This window comes from Cuculus canorus, chromosome 4 (assembly GCF_017976375.1).
Source record: "Cuculus canorus isolate bCucCan1 chromosome 4, bCucCan1.pri, whole genome shotgun sequence".
In the NCBI taxonomy this organism is placed as follows: domain Eukaryota; kingdom Metazoa; phylum Chordata; class Aves; order Cuculiformes; family Cuculidae; genus Cuculus; species Cuculus canorus.
In genome coordinates this window covers 34,723,882-34,747,420 of record NC_071404.1, presented here as the reverse complement: position 1 = coordinate 34,747,420, position 23,539 = coordinate 34,723,882, and the positions used below count along the sequence as shown (strand labels likewise).

The following is a 23,539-nucleotide window of genomic DNA, read 5'->3' as shown; positions in this document are numbered from 1 at the left end:
CTTTAAAGCAGATTTTTTTTTCTTTTCCTGCCTATAACTTTAAAATCATTATCCTACTTTTGACTTATTGAGAATGCCTTCTATTGTAAATAACAGATAATGAAAGTCTGGAAATGCTACTATTACCTACAAAATAACTTCATGGAAGACAAAAGTAAGGTTAGGAGGCAGAACTGCCTGTCCTGTCTGGGGCCTCTCCTGAAATTTCTCCCAGGTTTAATTCTAAGCAGTTCTTTTTAGTCCATGTCTTTATGCTTAGCTGTGAAACAGTACTCTGATGGGGCTCTTCAGATGTAGCAGAGCAGAGCCAAGTGCTCATATACAATTGTACTCCAACAGTGTGAATGCCATTAAGGGTGTATGCCTATTGTTTCCCGTGGGCTTGCTGCAGGCTTTCAGAGGCACATAAGCAATATGAGACCGTAAGGACTTGGGAGTATGATCCATCATGACTTATTCTGTATCACTGAAGTTGACAGGTTTTTCCATTGACACCTCTGTATGTTTGTGCCCATTTGTGTGTGAGAGAGATACCTGTAGTAATAGGTATTTACAGTTGTTTTCTGTTAGTCTATGGATCCCAAATTTCTATGTTTCTTTGAAGGAAGGGGAAAATAAGTTTATTCTGCCTTAAGCCTAAAAGAATGCATGGATTTTTCTAAGCACAGAGCAGCCCAGGGATTCTCCAAACCATGTGTCAAACTTTCGGATCAATACCTTGGTATGTTTTGTTGTTTCCCAAGAGTTGAGACTTCATACACAAACAAACGAGGAGATCACGTGTAAGGCCACAGTCACTTGTAGTCCAAGTGCCAAACACTCTGAATACTTTTCTCTAAGAAACGGGCATCAGAATCTCTCTCAATATACAGCTATTGTCTTATGTTCCATGAAGTACTGTATTCGATATCTGTTTTTCTTTTACCTTGTGGCTTGGGTTTAGCATTTTAACAGCAGTTGCTATGGAAGAGTTAGCCATGTTTATTGGGTCATGACAAACAGGAACAGCTGAAAGACAAATACGGTATTCTGTTTTAAGTATAAGGTGGGACCAGAGCCAGAGATCAGCAGCTTCAGAATGTAGCTAACCACAAAGCTGGAATCTGGAGTCCCGATGCACACTGTAGTGTTCAGGCATAATGCTTAAATTTAACTTAAAGTATTTTCCTCGTTACAATTTTTATTCTTTCTGCTTGTTAAAAGGACAGTCAGCTTGTCCACACTTATGAATTAGTTTCTTGACAGCAGAAGAAAATACTAAATGGAAGTAAATAATTATGCATTTTACAGCTTACCCTGCTTGGACTTTTTGCTGACTTTTGTTCACTGAAGGTGAGTGCACAGGTTTGAGAAAACTTTTGTAAAAGCTGGCTATATCATGAGAAAGGGTACAACCAAGGAAGGGACAAAATTGGCAGAACTGAACTAGGACAAAATTCTCAGTTTTATCAACATGCAATTACTGGGTCTGAAATGGTCAATGTAAAACCAGTCAGATATACATACACATAGTCTTAAAACTGGTATAAATGCATCCACTACAGCTATACTCCAGCATGGAAGGAGTTAATATAATCCATACTGTAGCTGGGAGCTTTTACACTCAACATTTGCTAGTGCTGTAGGAATCCAGGCCAGAATTTGTGAGCAATTGCTCCACAGCTTTTCAGAGGATAATCCTTTCTTTACAGTGTTAAGACAGGTAAGTCATGGTGTACACAGCTCGTGCTTTGAAATGTGAGTAAAACTCTTTTATCCAAAGCTTCTCTGGAAAAATATATGGAAACTGTCTTGCTTACAGTTCTTACCACACCCCCAAAAAGGAAAACTTCCACCAAAAACCTATTCAGAAGCATAAAAAAGCCCCCTGAAGGCTGAGTTTTAATCTTGCCTGGTTGTTGCATTTTAGCAATTTCTGTTTCGTACTTCCCAGAGCTTAAAAGTAATCTGCCAAATTCTCTTTAGTTGAGTGAAAGGCAGGATGTGGAAAGTCAGGACCTTCTAACCAACACCGGTCACTTGCTGTGGAGAAGTTAGCAGTTTTATGGCCTGATGTAGGAGACCTCTTCCATCTTTGGAAGTTCTGGATTTTCAGTAATGATGTTGAAAGTGCCACAGGTAATGCTTTTGGCAGGTATCTGGATAATGTAAAGCAAGAGCTGGAGTGCAAGACCTTGAGCAGGTTAAAATGGAATTGCAGTATTTTTGAGTTGTAAAATGTTTCATAGTTCCATGGTGGGTTGAGTCTTCTTGCCTCTAGGAATGACAGGAAGAAAACGAATGGTAGAACAGGCTGGACAGGCTGCCCTTCAGGGCCCTTAGTAAGAGGTGCATAGTGCCTGGAGAATTTCAGAAATGGCTTGACTTTGAGCTTGTGTCTTCCCCCACTGAGCTCACTCTTTTTCCTTCGTAGCCTTGTCTGACTTGAACAGTTCCTTTCTAAGACTTCCGTAGGTAGATAGCTTTCGTGGAAGCACGGAGCGTGTGTGATGAAGTAAAAAGGCTGGATGCACAAAATAGGCTGAGTAGCTTGTTTCCATGGCCTAAACCAACTCTCCCAGGTCTCACCTAGCTCTGATGTCCCAAATGGACTGCTCTTTCTCCACAAATAATCACTCTGCCTCTCCGGTTTAGTTGTGGTGTTTTGTTTTTTGTTTTTTTTTTTTTTAAAAAGTTTTTTGTGAGTAGGGTTAGAGTTGGGGTTGGAAGGCTAACTGAAGTGGTATTTGTGACACATCCACTATTTCTATACCTAAAGTGTAGGATGTGCCTCTGAGTTATGTCTATAAGGAAGTAAGACATTTTATTTCAGTGTAATGAATTTTTTTCCCTGTATTAAAGCAATGGTCCTCTTGGGATGAGTACTGTACAAATAAGCTGCAGAAGGCTGATTCCTGTCTCAAAGCCTGCGCTGTTTATGACCGTGCAATGACATAGATAGACAAAGGAAGAGCGTGTTGCGAAAAATGAAGAGGACTTGGATAGTAAGCTGTAGTTTGAGGATGCTACAATCTATAAGTAGCGTGTGCTACTTAGTTTTCCGTAACAACTTAGAACCCATCAGTTCTGTAATCACAATTGTGATGTTCAGAAGTGATTATCTGATACTGACATAGGGCTGGGCCAACGTCTTTCTTTGACCACTCTTCTTCAGAACTCCTTTCGACTTAGGTGGTATGTACAAACATTTTGGATCCCTCTATGACAATCTGCTCGCTTCAGAACATAGGTAAGGATTGGTAGCTAGCAGAGTGGGTTTTGTGTGTCCTAGATGTTTCTCTGTGGTTTTGATGGTGTATGGCTTTTGTATTTTCTGCTTCAGATTAAGTATAATGCTGCTTTCTGCCTTGGGCTGTGGAGCTGGCTGCAGGACCAGATGAAGTGAATCTGTAAATAGTTCCTAGAGCTTTTCAGTGGCATTTAAATGTTGCCCTCTACTACCTTGGGCATACTGGACACTTTCATTTGTTCTCTTTTACAGTTTAAGGAGGGGCTGATTTTTCACCTGTTCAAACATTTCCAGTTACAAGTGAAAAAAAAATCTATCTATAACAGATGAATCAGTCGTAGTGTAAGAAAAGCCTTTAGCAGGTCTTGAGCCAGCTAGTGTCTGTACATGTTTCACGTTACAATTTGAAGCATTAACCTGGGGGAAGCACGAGTCGGATCATTGCATGCTCGGGGTTTATCTAGCAAATCACAGTGACAGAAGCAATGCGATGACCCACTTAGAACACCATGTTCTGTCTCCTTAGTGCTGTTTGCAGAGCTGTTTTCAGTTGTATACTCAACCCTGTGCTGAGAAAAAAAAAAAAAAAGTCACTTGATGAAAATCACTCAAGGTTTGATTACTGTTATTTAGTATGACAGTCCATTTCCTTGGTTCTTAAGTGGCACTTGCAGAAAGTCTTGAAATAAAATGCCTCCATTTTATTTTAATGTAAAGGAGACAAAAAAGTCTTAAAGGACCAGACTCTTTAAGAAATTTAAATAGGAAACTTGTTCGAATCAATTGGAGCTATATCTGGACACCCAAATTAGACCCGTGTGAACACAGAACCCTCTTTTGCAGAAGGAAAGAGTGGCTTGCAACAGAGAAGTGTATCTCCTCCCTTTTTGTAAGGAAGTATCAAGAGTTGGTTTGTGTAACTCTCTGGTAATTCTTCACTGGTAGAAATAAATAATTACATTATTCTTAGGGTATTTTTTTAAAGTGGTTTACTGATTTCCTTGATGGATGGAAAAAGTAGGAGGATTACTTTGCTATGTGTGTATATGGGTGATGAAATAATGACTTCCAAGCTTGTTATTCGTGTTGGCAGCAAGAAACATAAATTGTTGAGATGTGAGTATCTGTACTGAGGACAAACCTAGCAACGCATTTCTGGTTGTCAGACAACATTTTCCCCCCCCCAACTCCACCTCCTTATGGTGTCACTTGTGATGTAATGCCATGCTGAAATGAGACCCTCTCTGCCTCAGATCTGTAATTAAATGTGACATCACTATACAAAGGCTCCTCAAAAAAATTATTGTGGGATGGGTATTATAGGCATTCGAGCTATTTTAATAAGTATGCTTTCTACTTTCTGTTAAGTAGTCTATTAACACAGAACTTTGCTCCTTCCATATAACTCTCAAAGAAATTGAAGTTAAGTACCAGAAGGCATAGTTCTATAATGCTTTATGTATGGGATTCGTATTGATGCAAAAGAAACAGGAGCTGGGAGTTCTGGGTGCAGAGCTGCTGCACAGGGTGACCAACCATCCGGATTGCACTAACAATTGTACTTGCACCATTGTTCAGGCTTTTCATCAGTTTTGTCACTACACATTAACCTCGAAACTTCTGTTCTTCTTTTGTGTTTCAGAGGTGACACAAAATACATGAATGACGGGCTACATGTCACTAGTATAGCTTTCTTTGACCTAAATAGTATCTGACTCGGGGTACCGTAAGGAGTAAATAATTAATTCCTTTGTTTCCCTTTCGGTGGATTTCTGTTATATTCTTCATAGATAAATTACAAACATATCTATTTTTTCAATAGGCACTTTTTAACTTTCAAAGGAATGTGACTTCACTATGCTGATGAGAATAATAGATTTTACTGGGCAGTTTTTAGCTAGAACTTCAGAATGTAACTGTCTGGCCATTGGGAGAAGAATAGAAGTAAAATGGCATATTTTTTGGGTCCAGTCAAATAAATAGTGTGATGTTGATTGATTACCTACAGATTGCAGAAGAAAGCCTTATTAAATTAGTCTTCCCTGCTTAATGTGCAAGGATAAGGTACCAATTTCTTCATGTTGGTCTGGCAAGTTTCCTGCTCTGTAAAATGGGTGGATTCAGGTCTCAATCTGATTGGTATTTGCTGGACGCAACAGTGGGTTCTGCTGTATAAACATGTTTAAAAATTGAATTATTTGCCCTTCCAATATGCTTTTGCGACCTTGGAGATGCATATGGTTTGACTTTAATTTAACTGTCAGGTACTAGAGAAGGGCACTGTGCTGTGCTGTGTAGGAGGAGCAGTTAAAGAAGCAGTTTCTGGACTCTGCCTGCACTCATACATTTCAACATAGTGAAACCAAGCCAAACTGGACTTCTAATTCCTTCTCTCATGAATTTTCTTTTCAAGCTATCATAGAAATGTTATTACCAGTACTGTGGGATCTGTTGACTTCAATGGAGTTTGCTGTTAACTGGAGCAAGGGCAGGGTTTCACCATGTAACTATAAATACTGTAAGGGAATATACTTAGTGATGACCTAAGGTCCTTCTGGAGCTACTGACTTCATGTTTCTAGCTTCCCGTTGGCTCATGCACTGCGTTTTTAAATGCATAGGAACCACCTCGTGTTCTTGTCTGGGTTCTTTACATCAGCATTTAAAAGGCAACTAGTAAATGCCAGGCATCACAGAATGACAACATGATTTGCTTTGGCATGAGTGACAGAATGTTAAACCTGCTAGGGTGACCCTTTGCTTAGTTTGGGATATTGAACATTACCCTGAACCACTTGGGCACTGCTCTCCCTGGCTGGCTGGTGTCTTGTGGGTTTTCTTGTTTTAAGGGTTCTTTTGTCTCAACAGCAAACGCATGGCTCACTGTAGGGTTGGCAGTGGAACGTACTGGGTTTTCAGGGATGCTCCAGTAACCTTACCTATTTATCCGTAACGTAGACAGAGGATGCTGTTTTAGCCCTTAACAAGTCCGACTGTTAAACACCCAGAATTTCTTTATATTGGTGAGACTACGGCAATCAGTCAGTTTTATTAGCCTAGCTTTTACAGAAAACTATTAAAACACAGTACCCCTTCTTACAGTTCTTACAGGTATGTGGCACAAAGCAGTTTTTCAGCGATGTCCCAGACTCCACGCTGGGTTGCCCAGCAAACGGAAAGGACAAACCACAGAATGCTTGATTGTATATTCCAGTGTTTGGTTATAGGGCTACAAGAAGAGATGCATGCAGTGGGTTTAAGCTGACTTAGTACTGGAAGGGCACACCTACCTCAGTCAAAACAGCACTGAGTAAATTAGGCCTTACCCAAAATGAAAGCATTCCCATCATCAACAATGTTTACACTGACAAAGGAATTTACCTGCTGGAGTTCCAACAGCACTCCCTGGTCTTAACCTTCTTGTAGACAAAGTTAAAATTTTCAGCTACGTACTTGTGTATTTATTTAGAGGCATTGGTGGTTCGGCATCTTCCAGCCCAGCTATTGTAAAGACAAAACTGAGCACAAATCAGACTTGTAGAAATAGGTTATTTCTGAGCAAATGCAGGTTGCTGTCGTGCCACCTTCTTCAGTCATAGAAGTATGACACACACTGTATCTGGAGGAGGAATCCCAGCAAGGGTAGCCAGCGTGGCTTGGAGAAGGACTGATTAGCTGCTTGGAGGCGTTAACAAACTGTATTTAGTAGCCAGTGAAATAACCAAAAAAAAAAAGGTGCTGCTTACTTACTTTGCTTCTTGTAGCAGGTTTTGGAGTTTTTTTTCCCTTACTGGGAAATTTGTGCTGGAAAATTCAGTTTTGCAGGCAGAATCTCACATGTAAGATGTTCTCCAAATATCTGTATTTTCCTTAAAACTTGCTTCTATGCTGTCGCTTTACAGAGGAGTTCTTGTTTTGCTTTTGTTGAAAGGTTAGGGTATGGGAACTTTTGCCAGGCATAAAGGGTTTACCATAGTGTGTTTCCACCTTTGTGCTTCTGGAGTCAGGGGTGGCTCTGGCAACAGAAAAAATATCTCAGAAAAGCCAAGAATGTTGCTTTTGGATTTCAGCGTTCTATGGATGACATTCAAGTGGATCAACTGAGAGCTGCGTGGGCAATGCTAGTTGTCCATCTATATAACTGGTGTATGCTTGGTGATGGAAAAAAAGTCTTTGTACGAGGCAAAATTACCTGCGTATAAGCCTGAAGAGTCAAGCACTTCGCAACTCCTAGGTAATGTGTTATGCGTATTTTGAGAAATGATAGGGGAAACAGTTGTGTACTCCAAGCAAAATTTATTAGAAGTCTACTCAAGAAAAAACCACAAAGACCTTTTGCTTGTAGGAATTCAAAGTCAGTTACCTGAAAGCCAGGTATGAAAAACCTGTATTCTTCTAAAATCAGTTACAGAGTAGAAACAGTACTTTTAAATATCACAGGCAACAGATACTTAAGTCTTCAATCATAAATGGCATCAAAGATAGGTATTAATCTCACAGCAAAGCTGCATGCAGATCTAGTTTAAAATTGAAAGCCTTTGAATATAAAGCTTTTGCCATGAAATCTGCAATAATAAAGGTATGCTGCACAAAGATGTTTCTTTACCTTTGTCTTAATGACATTTCTCAGTAATAAAGACATATGTACATTTAGAATTGGCTGGTAAACCATATTTTAATTAATAAATTTTTGCATAAAATGCTATCTTACAGAATTGCACTATCCAGATGTGCTTATGGTAAATAGAGCAAGAAAAGAAAAATGCATTGAAATGTTCTGTATATGAAGAGGGCAAAGATCAAATAAGGAACTTAATTTTTTTTAAAATCAACAACCAAATGGCTCTGTACAAAAAAGCAAACATATGTACAAAATGCTACAGAGACTACATACACTTTGACAATTTCAATCCTTTACTCATGAGAAATGCAGTAGAAGCTTTTGCCATCTATAAGGTGCTGAAGAAACCAAATCTGATTTTTTATTTTTATAAAGCCATAGTCATTATCATCCTGTGCCTTAATTTCATTTTTTTATTTATGTTTACCTTTTGCTTATGGAAAATGTATGTTTTCAAATACTTATTTCATTCAGGAAAAAACCCCAAACAACCCACCTCTACATTGTTTCAGTTTTAATACTTGTGACTTTTTTCTGTACTAAATTCCTTAAAAGAACGTGTAACTTGGGTTTTGTTAACATACATACATACATATATATAGTGAAGTAAATCAGTACATGATACTTGTGAATGTTTTTCAGGTGGCTATGTTAGGAAAAAAAAACCCATCAACCCTTTGCACTAACACTGTTTACTTCCTGCTTCTTAAAATTCCCATGTTACATAAAAACACTAACCTCTCAAATTTCACATTGCTTACTATTACGACATTTGGTTGCAACCATTTAGTGTCAGACATCAGCAGCAGGTTATTTATTATCTATGCTTGTATCATTGTCTGTCTCTTCATTAAATCCTCCTTCCCAACGTTGTATACCTCTTGCCTTTCTTACCTTTTAACAGAAAACACTACAGCTTTATTAGGGGAAAATGAAAAAAGGTTTAGCCAATATCATTGCACCCGTTCAGAACACTTGCAGTTCTTTCTTTTTTTCACTACGCTTGCTTGAGATTTTACAATCACTGTGCATACGTTACAACATACAAGTGCAGGCAAAAAGATCTATATTATAATTTGTCATACACTGTAAACCAGTACAATAGGCAAACCTGTGATACGGCAAAGTGAAAGCAACAAATGCTGCCAAGCTAGTAAGAATGTGGAAACTCAAACCATTAAAAAAAAAAAATAGTAAACAGCAACTTTCCCCCCCATATTACATGCATGCTGAAAAAAATCCCATCAGACTTCGTGATAGTACCACAAATGTCCAAACCAAGAACAGCTGCTCCCCCTTCTCACCCTCCACGGGATTTCGTCTGCGTACCTGTCACCAGGCTTTGCCTACCGTGTTTCAAATGGAAAGGCTTTAAAGCAGGGAGTACTTAAATGTTGAAATGCTGCTTCTTGTTTTAGAAAACCTTAGTTATTCACACCGTGGTCGTTGCTGTAATACTGCTGGAACGGTTTGGAGGATGGGATGGGATGAGGATGAACTAGATGGCCTTTCTCTTAGACTGCAAGCAAGAAAACAGAAGGCCAGCGCAGCATGTTTTCTAGCAGCTTTATGCAGATGTGTTGCAGAGATGCAGCATAAATAAGTAGAAAAAAAATTTCAGAGCCTCTTGACATAGTTTCCAGGGAAAGTACCAAAGAATTTGGTTCTTCTCGAGGTTCCTGAAATTAGAAGCAATAGATGAAAGATGGTAATAACAACAAGAAATCACTATGTAAGCATGGGCTTTTAAATTTTTATGTTTAATATTGCACAAACAGAAATATCTTCAGTCCTTTATAACATAACTTCAAAAAGTCTTTTTGCATTTCATTTGTGAGTTGAGTTTTAACACGTTATAACTGCAGGAAGGAAAAAGCAAGTAAAGAGGTTATTTGATTTAATTGTTAGGCCTGATTAAAGCTGTGGCCTACAGCCACTCTCCAGGTGGCTTGGGACATAGAAATAATTTAACTTCAACAATATCAAGACTATTTTAGTAATTTGATTTTTTTTTAATGTTGAGGACTAGTTAGATGATTAAGTTAGCCACTGCGTGCATAAGAGTTTAAGGAATGATTAAGCTATTTTATCGAGGACTAGTTATCAAATCTCTGTTTGTTCAATAATAATTGGTTCTCAGTAGTCAAATCTGTAGATGTATTCATGCAAGTACGTTTTACATTGCCTGGCCTTTATGAAGAGAGCAGTAACCCATAGTCTAATTTGTGTCACATGAGAATGACAACAGTGCTGTACAATAAACTGGAGGCATATCTCAATTTGTGTCCATCAACTCCAAAAGACACAAGTGAAAAATCGCCCACTAATTTCAGTGGATTTTGGTTGAGATTTTTCCTGATAAAGCCAAGTTCAGGTTTATTACACTGAATGCCAAAAATTAATTTATTTAAAAGACACCAAAGAGGACAGCAAAGGTCAGGGGAAAAAAACAACAAAAAAAAAGAAGCAGCTGAAGTAAAAACATACCCACAAACCATCCATCATCACATTTTTCCATCACATCAATGACATCTCCCTCTCTGAGCTCCAATTCGTCTTCATTCCTAGGAGTATAGTTATACAGAGCCTGAAACCTTAAATAGGACAAATGACGCATTTTAAAATGAAGTAAGAGTTCTTTGCACCTCTGTTGACGAATAGGAACTGGCTTAAACATTAGCTAATAAGTAACATCCCAGGGGAAAAGGGTTTATTTTGCCTGGTGGACTTCAGGGCTAGGTATGTATTATAGTACATAAATAAATATCATAAAAGTAACTCATCAGACAGTAAAGACTGGGGACTCGAGGCAAGTCTGATGGTTCCTCAACCAATTTATTTAATCAGTTGCTTTGAACAGACAATTCTAGTAGTATCATTTTTTAAAGCATTATTTTATAACTGAGCTGCCAAAACAGAGGACTTCTAGAGGGGAGCCTGTGGATGCCTTGGCTCCTTAACATCCCATAATCTACACCTAAAACTGTGACTCTGCCTTTAAGCTCTGGAAAGCTTAATCTACTGTATGCATTCTCTGCCTTAGCAGAGCAAGGTGCCATACACATAAGCGAAGAGCCTGGTGTCCCTCTGCAGTGTGTGGAGGAGGAAACCAGGAGAGTGGCCCCCACACTGCCGCTGTGACGGAGGGACCACCCTGGGCTCCTCAGTAGCAACTGCTGAAGAAAACCTTGGAACTGTGGGAGCTCTGCATGTAAAAGAGGTCCCAACCTCTGCGGGGTAAGTGGAAAATTAACTACTATTTGGAAACATATGCACCTGTAACCCCTTCCCTGGTTAACACTGCCCCTGACATAAATACATATATAGATATATAAAATCTCTAAGATTGAGGGAGAGGCTTGAATCAAATCACGGGATATAAGGATGGAAACTCAAACAGTATTTGGACACTGACTTGTACCTCCACCCCAGCCAGGGGCTGTGGATCAAAGGATCTAACGTGGATAACTGGAAAAGGCATGAGATTACTAAAGTTGTCTTTCATTCTTTGTCAGCTTTTAATGAAGTTTCTTGGAATTTAAAGTATGGCAATAAACTTTTAATAGCGACAACTGAAGGCGCTTGGGCTGGCATCCATGGGAAGGTTGCTGCAAAAGCCCAGAAGTCCTACAGAATTAGAATCTGCCATTTTTTCTCATCATTTGTGCCCCAGCTATGACTGACTGCACGTAAACAAGCAGGGTACAACTGCAGAAATTCTCCACAGGAAATAGTTTTAATTTCAAAATTTTAAAATAAAACATAATCTTGTCAATTTTTTCCTCTTAACAATGGTTCACTGTCTTTAAAACCTTAATGCCATTACACTTCCCCCAGTAAAAACAACTCTCCCTTTGATGTGTTGGTACTAAGTATTTCCATTAGATCTGTATCTTTCAGGCAAATTTTCCATGGCTTAAATGAGATGTTTATTTCAATAAAAAATTCCTGCTCCTGAAAGTTCCTTTTGAAAATCCTATATATAGACTGGTGCTAGGCTTAGTGTAATGATGGTTCTCTTCAATAAACAATACTAATTTTTCACATTTGGAAATGGTTTGGAGAAAAGACACTGTTCCAGGGAAAAAAAAGAATTTAACTTAATTTTTTTCTGTCTGTCAGTTATCTCCCCAAATGTGAAAAGTTTAATTTTACATTTCAGTCACACTAAAAAATGGAACTAGTCTGGTTATTTAAGCAGTTACCGCTGGTCATTTGTGTAGCAGAAGTAGGAACAACATGTGCAAAAAATTACATTTTCTGTCATGCTTATCACTATATTCCAGGAAAGCAGAGCTATGGTGATATTCCAAAACTCATTAAATGCAGCTTCCAAAGGTACAAGAGTTGCAGATGTCATGTGTCATGAATAGGATTCAAGCCAATTACTTATTCAAATACAGTAACAAGAACTTCCCAATTAGCATTCTTTGTACTTTAGAAATCTAATCTTAGTCATTTCTTGATAATCCATTTTAATAACTACTTTGTAATCATTTCATTCTGTCTTTGATAATTTCTAAAATATGAAACTTTTACTACCATTTACAACACTAACGATATATATTCAAGAAGAATGGTTGGTTGGCAATTTAAATATATTCCTGGTTTTAATTTTAGGAATAAGTAAATTTAGTCATGAACTACTTAAACTATATTGACCAAAATTAATTGGGTAATTATTGCTTGTAAAGTAGAGTTAGGTGTATCAGTATGCTCAACAAAACCCACAGGAGCTTGTGGTTTTAGTAAGACTGAAACCAAAAAGTCCAATTTTCATTATACACTATCTGTGGTATAGTTACCTGGTAACTTTTTGCCCCACTCTTCTCTCTTGCCATTTCCTCAACTGGTGAACAGGTAAACTTTAAACTTTTTACATGCTAAGCCTTAGTTACATGTAGGAGAACTCATCTAACAGGGCATGCTCTGAAATGCTCCGATGCTAGAGGAAGAATGGCTACTGCTTTCAATGATCACTGATGCAGGACCTGAGTGCAAGACTGGGGGGGAGGCGGAATTTGAAACAATCTTGCGCCAAACTTGCATTTGGTCTTCAGTCAACACTGAAAAATCTTTTCATACTTTATCTCATTTGTACATTGCTTGTGCAAAATAAGACTTGAGATCTAGGTTCTCCAGTTTTCAGAAAAGCTTTCTTGTATCTAATTTTTAAATTGCACATGTAAATTACACCAAAAAGTGTGTGCCTCTGTTCCTGCGATCAACATTATCAAGGCATTCACATCCCAAGCTTTTTCTGAATAATTTGTGTCAAGTCAGTAAAGCAGATGAGTTGAATCAATGTTAAATCTTTATTTGGCATTCTGCTGAAAATAGAGGGAATAAAAAAAGTAAAAGTTTTAGTTTTACAAAATTATTATCCTTTTAAAGTGTAAACAATGGACAATTGTAAGTTGGTGTGTCTGAGTCTGATGTAAATTAAACTACTAAGGATTTACCCTCCGGAGCCTTCTTACATATTTTCCTGTAAATTTCTGAAATTTCATAATTGTATTTGGCAGGTTAACAAACTGTTTGACAACGTGCCGGTTATTGCTTAAATGTTAGGTTTTGGTTTAGTAGACAAGAAGTATACTTACGGTTCCCCCCCACTTTGTATGTTTTCATGAGCAAGCACAGGGCGCTGTGGCTGAAATGACATGATTTGAAATGTAATAAAGATCTATAGTCTGAGGTCCAAATAGCTGGGTAGGGGCATGATACATAGTTGCTTGAAAGTTCATATTCTACCTTGTGTAAAACAACATTCCCTTCCCCCTCCAATTCAAAATAAATTCTTAAGAGACATAGCAAGCAACAGAATCTTGGCAGGCTTGAAGATATGTTTTTTTGGAGGACATAATAAAAACTAAAACAAAACTGCGAACTTCATCAACACCCCATTCTATTTATAGTGTAGTAGAAAGTTTGAACAGAACCCTTCTGCTTTTTCTTTTTTCTCTGTGAAACAGAAATTGCATTAAAACAATCAGATGCGACTGAAAAAATTATACATTCCTTGTGTGAGATATATTTTTAAACAAGCAGAAATAAAATCTCCTACATGTATTGGCAGAATTCAGAACACTCGCAGACAAGCAACATACCAATTCACATTACACACACAGAGAGTGCTAACTTGGCAAGCATATCATGCTATGCTTTATTTAATTCTGTTTCATCTCAAGGGGGAGCATAAAGCCATGCAGGCTGTCGAGAGGCAAAGAGCAGAAACATTTTTGAAAGAATGCATGTAATTGTGTGAAAATAACAATTAACACCTTTACTACAGAGGAAAAAGTAGTTTGTATTTCCAGTGCAAAATTTTAGGAAAGGAACTACCTTCTGTCTTAATGGCGCATTACCCAACACTAATACCCAATACATCTGGACACAACTGAAATGAGAAACAGTAATTTCCTACAGAAACCATATCTTGCTTAGAAAGACATTGACTTCTACCTATTAGAATCTGGCTGGGGACAGAAACACCACAGGAGCAGCTGCCTGGGAGAGCTCTTAATATGCAGTGATCATATTTACCGTTGACTGAGGATGCCCTACGGTCACACTGTGGAGACTGACAGTCTGATACAAGTCTGGGAACCGTATCTGTTTTGGGAGTGTGGATATCAAACACAGCTCATAGCACTTTCTTTCACGAAACTGAGTAAACTGCAACCTGATCTTGAAGCCATGGGGTTTGTCTTATTATTCCATTCTCTCTTTCCCAGGTTTGAGTATTTCAGTTCATCTTGCTTCAGTTTACTCTTGAAAATGACAGTCTTCCATGAGAGAAGGCTATGGTAAACAACTCACAGCCTCACGATACCAGATGTTAAAATGCACTATCTTGTGTCCCTCCTAGCATTACCAGATGAAATCAAAGTAGTCAAATTTCATCAGGTTTGTGTACATAATGCAGAAAATACTGGGAACGTTCTCTACTTAACTGTCCAGTCTGTAGAATATAATTTTAAAAAGGTGCCTAAAGATGCAGGCAGATTACTGAACTTTTATTCATATGAATGACAGCTAGATGGAAAAGAATTCTCCGAAGTCCCCCAAAAATTGCTTATACACTTTGACTCTCTTCTCTCCCTCACTTTACTTTGCTCTGCCAGTGTACAAGAAAGATGGATAATTTTTACTCAAGAATCCAACAATAAAGACTGCAAATTAGACATTTAATTTCTTGGTAGATCCCTTCAACAGTTGTCTTGTCAAACAAGAAGAGAACATTCCACTAAGCAAATTGCTTGGTATTTGGATTGGAATCTGACTTTATTTTTTGCTAATCTTTCATCAGGCCTGTAACTGAGCTGAATGCCAAAGATAGTCAAGGATGCAAGAGAACTTGACTGAGCTTAAGGATTGTTCTTGAATACAATAAAAGCCAATGTTCTAAACAATACTACAATTAATTTAATACTTTAAACACAAGATATATATAGTTTAGATTGGGAGTTATTCCATAATTTAGATCACCTTTTTGAGCAAAACATGCAAACTGTAAACAATCTGACTTCCTGATTAGGTAAAATTGTTACAATTATATTACTGTTATATTACAGACATGAAGGTAAAGGCTAAAGAGTATGAGAGTCTGGGATAACAGTGCTTGGATAAAGAGCAGAGTGTTGAGTGAACATCATAACATAGAAGCAACAAAACTTTTTGGAAAGAAGGACATAGATTCAAAAAGCAAGAATTCAGCCTGTATACAAAAGACTATACATACAACAAAGTATAAATTTTTGACTCTAGAAGCTGTTATTTCAAAAACTAGAAATGCTTTGAAACAAAAGCAGTAATTCAGAAAAAAAAAGGCTAAGTCTAAAGAACTTTGGTCTCTTACATGTTGTAGCACTGGAAATACTATATAGTACTGCAGAGATACACTACACTAATGGATTTATAAAATATGTTTTGCACACACAAACCTGTTGGCTTTACTCAGACATAGAACAGAAGCACAACAGGAAGAAAACATAGCATACTGATAATATTGAGGCATTGGCAAAAGCGAAATACTGAAAGACTAGACACTGAGCTCCTTTTCCATGGAAATGCTGTTATTGCACACTGGGCATCCGGTACCATACCCTGTGTGAATAGCTGTGACCTCTGACAGGTGAGCTGCAGGATCTCTTAGTCATCACTGGGCTACGAGGAGGTTTACCCAAAACAAATATCTGTCTCTTTAAATTAGCCTAGAAAAATCACAAAAACTGTGTCAAGAGGGTGTTTAAGAATGAAGCATCATAGGACTTTTTGTTGCTTCATTCATACATGCAAACTGGACATGCTTTTCTTGATAACAGAAAGCAATTGTTCTACAGATGGAAATAACAGTATCATTAGTATATGGTATTCTTATTGGTGCCACTTTATCTGTTTTCCAAAGATATGCTGCTCTGGCACATGCCTTTACACATTACAGTTAAAAGATTAATCATGTACAGTGCATGCAGTTGGACTAAGAACAGTTATCACAAGTGTACCCACTGAAGTAGCTCAGTTAATACAGATAAGCTCAATGGCACAGAGCAGCAATACTGCCTTAGAAATACTAATGGCAAATGTTGCAATTCCTTGCTGTTAAACAGAACACAGACCTTAAACTTGCATTAGAAAACTAGTAAGTACTTGATAGAAAATACATCAACGAAAAAAAATCCTTGTTTTCTTAATATCACTATAAATCAGCTAAATATTTGTCAGAACTCAGCTCTGAAGGGTGTGTGCACAGCAAATGTGAATTCTCCAGGGCAGGGATGAGTTGGGAGGAATGTGAGAGGCATGGAGTGCTGACATTGGAAACCTTTCCTTTGGTATTTGTGACTGTCTGCAGTAGGATGTGGCAATGGAGAACAGCCTCCTCCTGGGAGGTGAGAGGGTGAATAACAACAACAACAAAAAAGATACCAAGGGAGGCCAAGGAGGCAGGAAAACATCAGCATTTCTCCTTGGGAATGTCTCCAGAGCTCTTCCTTTGGAAGACACATCCTTCCCACCAATATGGAGCAAAGTATAACATCCCATCACAGCTTCTTGTATTCTACCGCCCAAATCCCTGGTCATGCTTTATATTTGAGTCACATTCTGAATGTATATATTTACATATACATATGTGTATATAATATATTTACATCAGTAAAATTCACCAAAGTAGCAGTATACAGTTTCAAAAACTCCCTGAAGAAGCTCCTTTCGCTTGTGATATTTGAGTCCTGGAAATGTCTCACATTCTTTCTGCTGTAGCAGTTGTGAGGAGACTTTAATCATGGACAAAATGCACAAGGATGCGAGGAGAGGTCAATTCCTATCCTCTCAAGTCCAGCCTGTAGACTAAGTGGCAAGAAAGGATGACAGCCAAAACCTTACTAGGCTTATTTTAATGCAATTCCCTATCCTGGCAATATAATCAATGTTGACTGTTGAAAAAATTTTGCTTACCTTTGGGAGGAAACAAATTTTTCTCATTTGGAAACATTATGCAAAAAATCTGTTGTTGGTAGTGTATCTAATAATTTCAACAATTTTCTTATAAGTTATTCTATATTGTTTAAGTTCATAAAGGAATCTGCTCTCTAGACTTAAATAATCCAGATTTGAAAACGCTAATTCAGAGCTAGAACTCTGTACCAGCTCCCCAGACCTTTAGTTCTTCTCGGTAGCCAGGCTCTTGTGTCTGCAAGAGGGAATCATTTCCCACAGTTACTTAGTGCCTTGCTGCCTGCCAGGCCCAAGGAAGAGCAGTGCACTGTCTAGGAGATTCCCAGGAGCAGATATTTTAACTCTCAAAACAGATACTCTCTCCATTTATTTTCAGCTGCAATTAACAAGCCTTGTTCAAACAAGAACAAAGAATATCAGGGTCACCTGAAAAGAATTTCAGCGTAGGTCAGGAATTTTATGAATTTTGTTGGTTAGGCTAAGGAAAAAGTACCCATCAAAAGCACTGCACAACTGATAAATTACTCAGTTTTGCAGAAACAAATACTATGTTTTACCCTTTCTTTGAGATCAAACATACCTAGGCTCATGACAGATTCATGCCCTGGAAAGAACACTTATGTCTCTTCCTTGCTTCAGAAAAAAACCCAGAGCTGATGGACTTTAAGATTTCTTTAAGCCCATTATATCTGGGTTTTCCATGAACACACACTGTAAGTTGTGGTAGTTTTTTTAAAAAAAACATGGGTGTTTTGGTTTGCTGGGTTCCTCCTCCCCCCACCGTGTAATGATCACTTTTTCTAGGATAGTTTCTCGACTTTTTACACACTTTTTCTCCTTTTCATGAGCAAATGGACTTGCTGGCAGTCGGCACTAGAAATTGACTTTGGATTTAAACTACACCAGAAATTTACTTTGTCTATCTAGAGCAATAGGCTTTCCAGATTTATTTTCTCTGCCATAGAGCTGCAATGCTGACACAAAGTGCAGTCTAGAAGAGGGAATAATCTTTGTCCAGTCCTTGAATAAGAGAACTGGTATTTAGAATATGACCCCCTGTAGTGGTGCTTTATTGTGAAATTTATAACTGTTCTCCTAGGCTTCAGATTGAACGTGAATACACTTTTAAATGACAAATGGTACTTGGTTTCTGTGTACTTGAATATGAGCCTGTTTCTTTCAATTAAATAAGAGTTACTGAAGTCCTGGCATGGACTTTCAATTGAGTTGAAGGTTTTCTGCTTTCCTATCACTGGTATCTTCTTAAGCTACTTCACTGTAGCTTGGTTATAGTTTTACCTTGTGTTTCATTTGAAGAAGGCCTATCTTAGTACTCCATGTGCTATGTTATTTAAAATTAGTACAGGAAGCAATACATCTGAAAAGATCAAACTCGGTGTTAGCTTTGCAGTTATTTAATATACATGAAGATTTACAACAATCTGTACTCAAGAGGTGCAGTTACTTTTACCTTTGGTGAGTCTGTCTCCTGCTGATGTAAGGTTTTAGAAAGGAGAGTAGGTGAGAGGGAAGCAGTAGACGGGGATGTTGTAGGAACAGAGTGAAAAACTTGTGCCTTGGCAGAGTGAAATGGAAGATTAGAAGAAAAGAGGAAAGGAAGATCAGTGTCTCTTGATGTTCCCACAGAAAGCAGAGCTGGCTTAAATGTTTAAGAATAATGACAAGTAATTATGCTATAAAACCAGCTGTGAAGGACATAAAACGCTCACTAAGGAGTCATGTAACTAACCTGAACAGTCAGAAATGTGATGCTAATTTTATTATTAGTCAGTCTACTTTTCTGGAAGAAAATTCTTCCCTCCGAAATCAAAACAAGTTGACATTTGTGGCGATAGATTATTGTTATGGTTTTCCCTTGTGTTATTCAGGTCAAGTAAGGGTAAAGGCAGCCTGCAAAAATCTTTGTAATTAACTAGTTTTACATTTGGCCTAAAATATATTGTCATAAGCATCTGATTTGCATGTTTCCATGTGGCAGCCAAAGCAACTGCCTGAACAGTCTGTTGAAATAAATGCTGGACAGAAAAAATCTGTTCTAAAACTTTGCGTAGAAACCACACAAACTGTGTAGCGATATTGTGGCATTTAATGGCAGGCATACGTTTGGGATAGTTCAATGTTGTACTGTCCCAAAGAGGAACTGGGGAGGGCTCTAGGGGGAAGCATCTGTTTAACTGACAAACATAATCTGATCACATTCTCGTAACAGAGTCTACTATAAATATATCAGCTGGTGAAGTGACACATGTGAAGCACAAACTGCTACGTCTCTGCAGGAAGCATGTCCCTCCCTCTGAAGGCTGTTAATAGCATTTGCTTGCTGGGGCCTCTGGCTCAAAGGGGGTAGCATCTAGTGGGCCAGTGAGGAAAATGACTCACTGGCTTTTCGCCTCAGAAGTTCCATGGCAGCTAACAAGCTCAGAAGGGAAAGGACCAGCAGGATTGATACATCATAGAAATTACAATGGTGTATATGCCTGCTTCTGAAAAGGGATTGTCCCCTAACACTGACAATTTTTATCAAATGCAATCGTATAAAAATGTGTCTGTGCACAGCACAAATACGGAAAGACAGGAAAAGTCAGAGAATAATTATACTGAGTAAGCTGTCTGAACACAGAAGCCATTTTTTTTCAGAAATTAAAATACCTTATCAATATTTGGTGAATTGTATCCTTCATAACACATCATAGAGTCTCCTCCACTTGCTATCGGGAATTCTAAATTGTCATGTCCCAGATCCTCCTCTATATAGAGCTGATCCTCCTCTATACAGAGTCTTGTCAGTTTTTCTGTTGTGTCTTGTGCTTCTCTGTAGAAATCTGATTCTTGAGACTTTGACTGATCCCATATATTAACTGCCATATCTGCAGTACAGATTTCCTCTTCATTTCCAGCAGCTGCAGCTAGCATTCTGGAGATGGAGCCACCTTCATGTGGCGAAGGGATGTTAGGGACAGTGCCAACATGCTCACCTTCTCTTGTAGTATCTGACAAGTCTCTAGGTACTTCGATAACTGAAGAGTCAAGTATTTCTCTGAAGTCTTTATCTCGTTGTGGTTCGATATTGTTGCTGGTATGCTTATATGCTATGCCATGAGATGAGCTGGCTGAAGATGAGACAGAGGTAGATACAAGAAAGGACAGAGGAGGACCTGTAGGAGAGCTGAGAGAGACCTCTGTATTTGGAATAAATAATTCATCATTAACTTGATGAATGCTATTACCTGGGGAGATCGCTACTGATTGGGATGTTAATGCCAAAGAATTGATTTCTTCTAAGTCAGAAAGAAAACTGTCTGGAAATGGTGAAGGAGGTAAAATGCACGGGCTTGATGGTGAAATACCGACAGTCCTTGAAAACCAGTCACTAGTGGCAGCTTGGAGAATCTTTTGATCAATGTCTGACCAAGAGGAGGAAAGATGTCTGGAAAGTGGGGACAGTGCTTGGGAAGGTAACTTCAAAAATAAGAAAAACATGGGAATTTAAATAAATAAATAAATAAATAAGCATAACAGAGAATTAGGATATGAGTAGACTGAAAAAGAAGAATGTCTGTGCCATCATCTGGGCTACAGGGTATAATTTTGGTGAGCACGGGTGTCTGAAATCATTACTACATGAATCAGAACAGCAGGAAAGACATTTGAAAAACGAAACTGTATCAGGTTCTGGCTTGGGTCTTAAATGTCAAACAGTAAGACAGATCTGATTCATTACATTCATGAGGGTGACCTGCACTTGATCCGCTAAAGTTATGTTACTTATAATGCTCTGTTAGCAACCCTGTCATAGGTTATTAAATCATACAATAATTATTAATGTAGTTTTCCCCAAACCACTACTGTTATTTTGAGAATAGCATTTTCAGAAGCACACTTCAGTTGTCATTAAGTATTTCTTCTAAACCGTAACAACTGCAGGATTTCTAATAATCTTAATACTTCTACTTTTTCTTAGTACTTCAGAGTGTACCTTTAAGAAACATCTTTAATACATTGCATACTTTTATTAAGGCATAAGCAGCTATAGAACGCATGTTTTTTTCAAAAGTAACCCTATTAGTTCCAAATGACATCAACATTTGTGAGACGTACATTCAATTCTAATTGAATTGAATTCTACATCAATTCTAATTGAATGTAGGCAGTCAACAATGCTTTTAAAATAGTGACAGCGCAGTACACAGCAGTATATTTTGAGTACCATTACATAACATTGATTGAAGTATTCTTCTGGTAAAAGAAACGTCCTTTTGTAACAATGAGAGACTGGTGAGTCACACGTACACAGCATCAGTAGATATCCATTGCTTCAGTAAATACTGAAAATGCATTTGTGTTACTATTAATCCTCAAAATTAAAATTAAGTGAAAAATATTTTGATCTCATTGTTAGAATTATCCAGATGTACATCTCTCCAAGTTATCTGGACTACTTTAGACTTTAAGTATTACTCTAGAATAGGAAAATAATTTCAAAAGACTAAATTAATGTCTCGGAATAAGAACATTAATTTACTTACCTTCTGCTTGAGTTTTCTTGAGGCAAATAGACAGAGTTAGGCTTTTACAAGCAATACTCGGTCTCTTTCCCTCATCTTTCCTCATGAACAAGGGCCTCTAAACTGTAGTTTTAAGGTAAATACTATTGCTGAGGAGATACTGCAATTTTCAGTTTCCTGTGTCTACAGGCTGCACTACAGCTAAATGTATAGATGGTCTAGGTCAAGTTAAGGAGAGCAAAGCTTTCTCCTAACTTCTCTTGCTTATTTACTTTTATTGCCATTTGGCCAGAGAAGTTCAGTGCAAGTGCTCTAGCAACAGGGAGTGATACATGCTAAAAGAACTCGCAAGGAATAGGAAAATTGGTATCAGTAATTGTGGTAAACTCCAGAACACCTTGAGGACTGCTGAAGTCCTTCTCAGTAGACAGGAACAAGATGTCTTCTTACATGGTACTGCCATTTCTGTTTACAGTTGAATCCAGAAACAAGATGTCTCTTTAAGAGTGTTAGTAGAGGTTTTTTTTGGCTTATGCTAGAACCACACAATTGCAAAAGTTTCCTATGTTACAAAGAAGGCTTTTTCTCCTATAGAACTAATATAGTAATAACTAACTTAAGAATAACGGCAAGACAGTTTTGTAATCCAAATGTAAATGATCTGAAGCATCACCTGTGCTCAACAAGGGTTACAGGGGTTACACAAACACCTGCAGCTTTAGCTTTAGCTTTAGCTGCAGGATGCCTTAGAGAAAAGCCTACTCCACAGAAAATGGGGAGAGAGGCATCTCCAAATAGAGAGATGGCTTTTTGATATGAAGCACCTAAGCTGCCTCATACTCTTGACTTGCCATCAGGAACCTCTGGATTCCTATGATAACAAGGGGCTTCAGCTTGTGAATACCTCAGTCTGCATCTACGGAATTTAACAATACTTCAATCCGACAGCTTTGTTGTAATGGAAGAGAGAAGAGAGAGCACTCTGTTGTGATGCATTCTGGAAAACCAGACAAGATATGTTCTAGCAACTATGCAAACCTAACTAATAGTCTAGTCCTAAGTAGTATTTTCAGAGGCCACTATTGTCTATAAATGACATCTCTTGGTAGCTGTCCCCAAATCTGCAAATAAATGTAGAACGTATCTGAAAGCTAAAGCATGTAAATGAGCACCAGTATGCAAGTATATGAAGTAGAAAGCAGAAAGGAGACAAACCCAACTGAAACAAGCAGATATTAATAGCAGGACAAGTAATTTATTATTATCCACAAAACCCACTGTCCATGCTGAAGAGATAAACAACAAAGGCAGAGGAACACTTAGAAAAATTTCGATCATGAGTGTTCAAAATCATGAATAATATATTAATGCTAATCACAGCTTGTATGCAGAAACTTTCTTAATTTCTATTACTGCCAAAGAGGTTATGTTCCCTGCACAGATGACTGTGAAATCTCATGAGTGAATGATAAATCAGAATCTTTCTTCAATGTCCTGTAGTATGATTTGTGGTGGTTATATAGACTAGGAAAGTAAAGAATTTTCAGAACCTACGACAGACACTTAGTGTGAATAATTACAGCTATAAAGGTCTGAATCAAAGCTCATTGACAGTGTGATGACATTTGACTCACTACCAAATGAAACAATACTATCACTGTTGCAGCACTCCAAAGAACCTCTGCTGTACCAACAGCCTCCT

General features: G+C 38.0%; 1 protein-coding gene and 1 long non-coding RNA gene across 47 annotated transcripts in view; one reads left to right on the top strand and one right to left on the bottom strand.

The window, feature by feature from the left end:
• Nucleotides 1-1,108: 1,108 nt before the first annotated feature.
• LOC128851979 (uncharacterized) lies at nt 1,109-9,047 on the top strand. Its single transcript, XR_008449549.1, has 2 exons — nt 1,109-1,332; nt 7,299-9,047. It is a non-coding gene; the product is annotated as an uncharacterized LOC128851979 (long non-coding RNA).
• Nucleotides 7,572-23,539, bottom strand: part of SORBS2 (sorbin and SH3 domain containing 2) — a 225,219-nt gene continuing 209,251 nt past the window's right edge. For 28 of the 46 annotated variants that reach the window (XM_054064429.1, XM_054064428.1, XM_054064430.1 and 25 more), the window contains 6 exons: nt 19,982-20,791; nt 18,783-18,887; nt 15,958-16,065; nt 13,453-13,502; nt 10,337-10,443; nt 9,189-9,528 (listed from right to left, as the gene is read on the bottom strand). In XM_054064429.1, coding sequence (XP_053920404.1) covers nt 9,467-9,528; nt 10,337-10,443; nt 13,453-13,502; nt 15,958-16,065; nt 18,783-18,887; nt 19,982-20,791 — 1,242 coding nt within the window. In that variant the 3' untranslated portion in view covers nt 9,189-9,466. Of the gene's footprint in view, nt 9,529-10,336; nt 10,444-13,452; nt 13,503-15,957; nt 16,066-18,782; nt 18,888-19,981; nt 20,792-23,539 lie in introns of all 46 variants that reach the window. The other 18 variants (XM_054064446.1, XM_054064447.1, XM_054064452.1 and 15 more) reach the window with 9 other exon arrangements.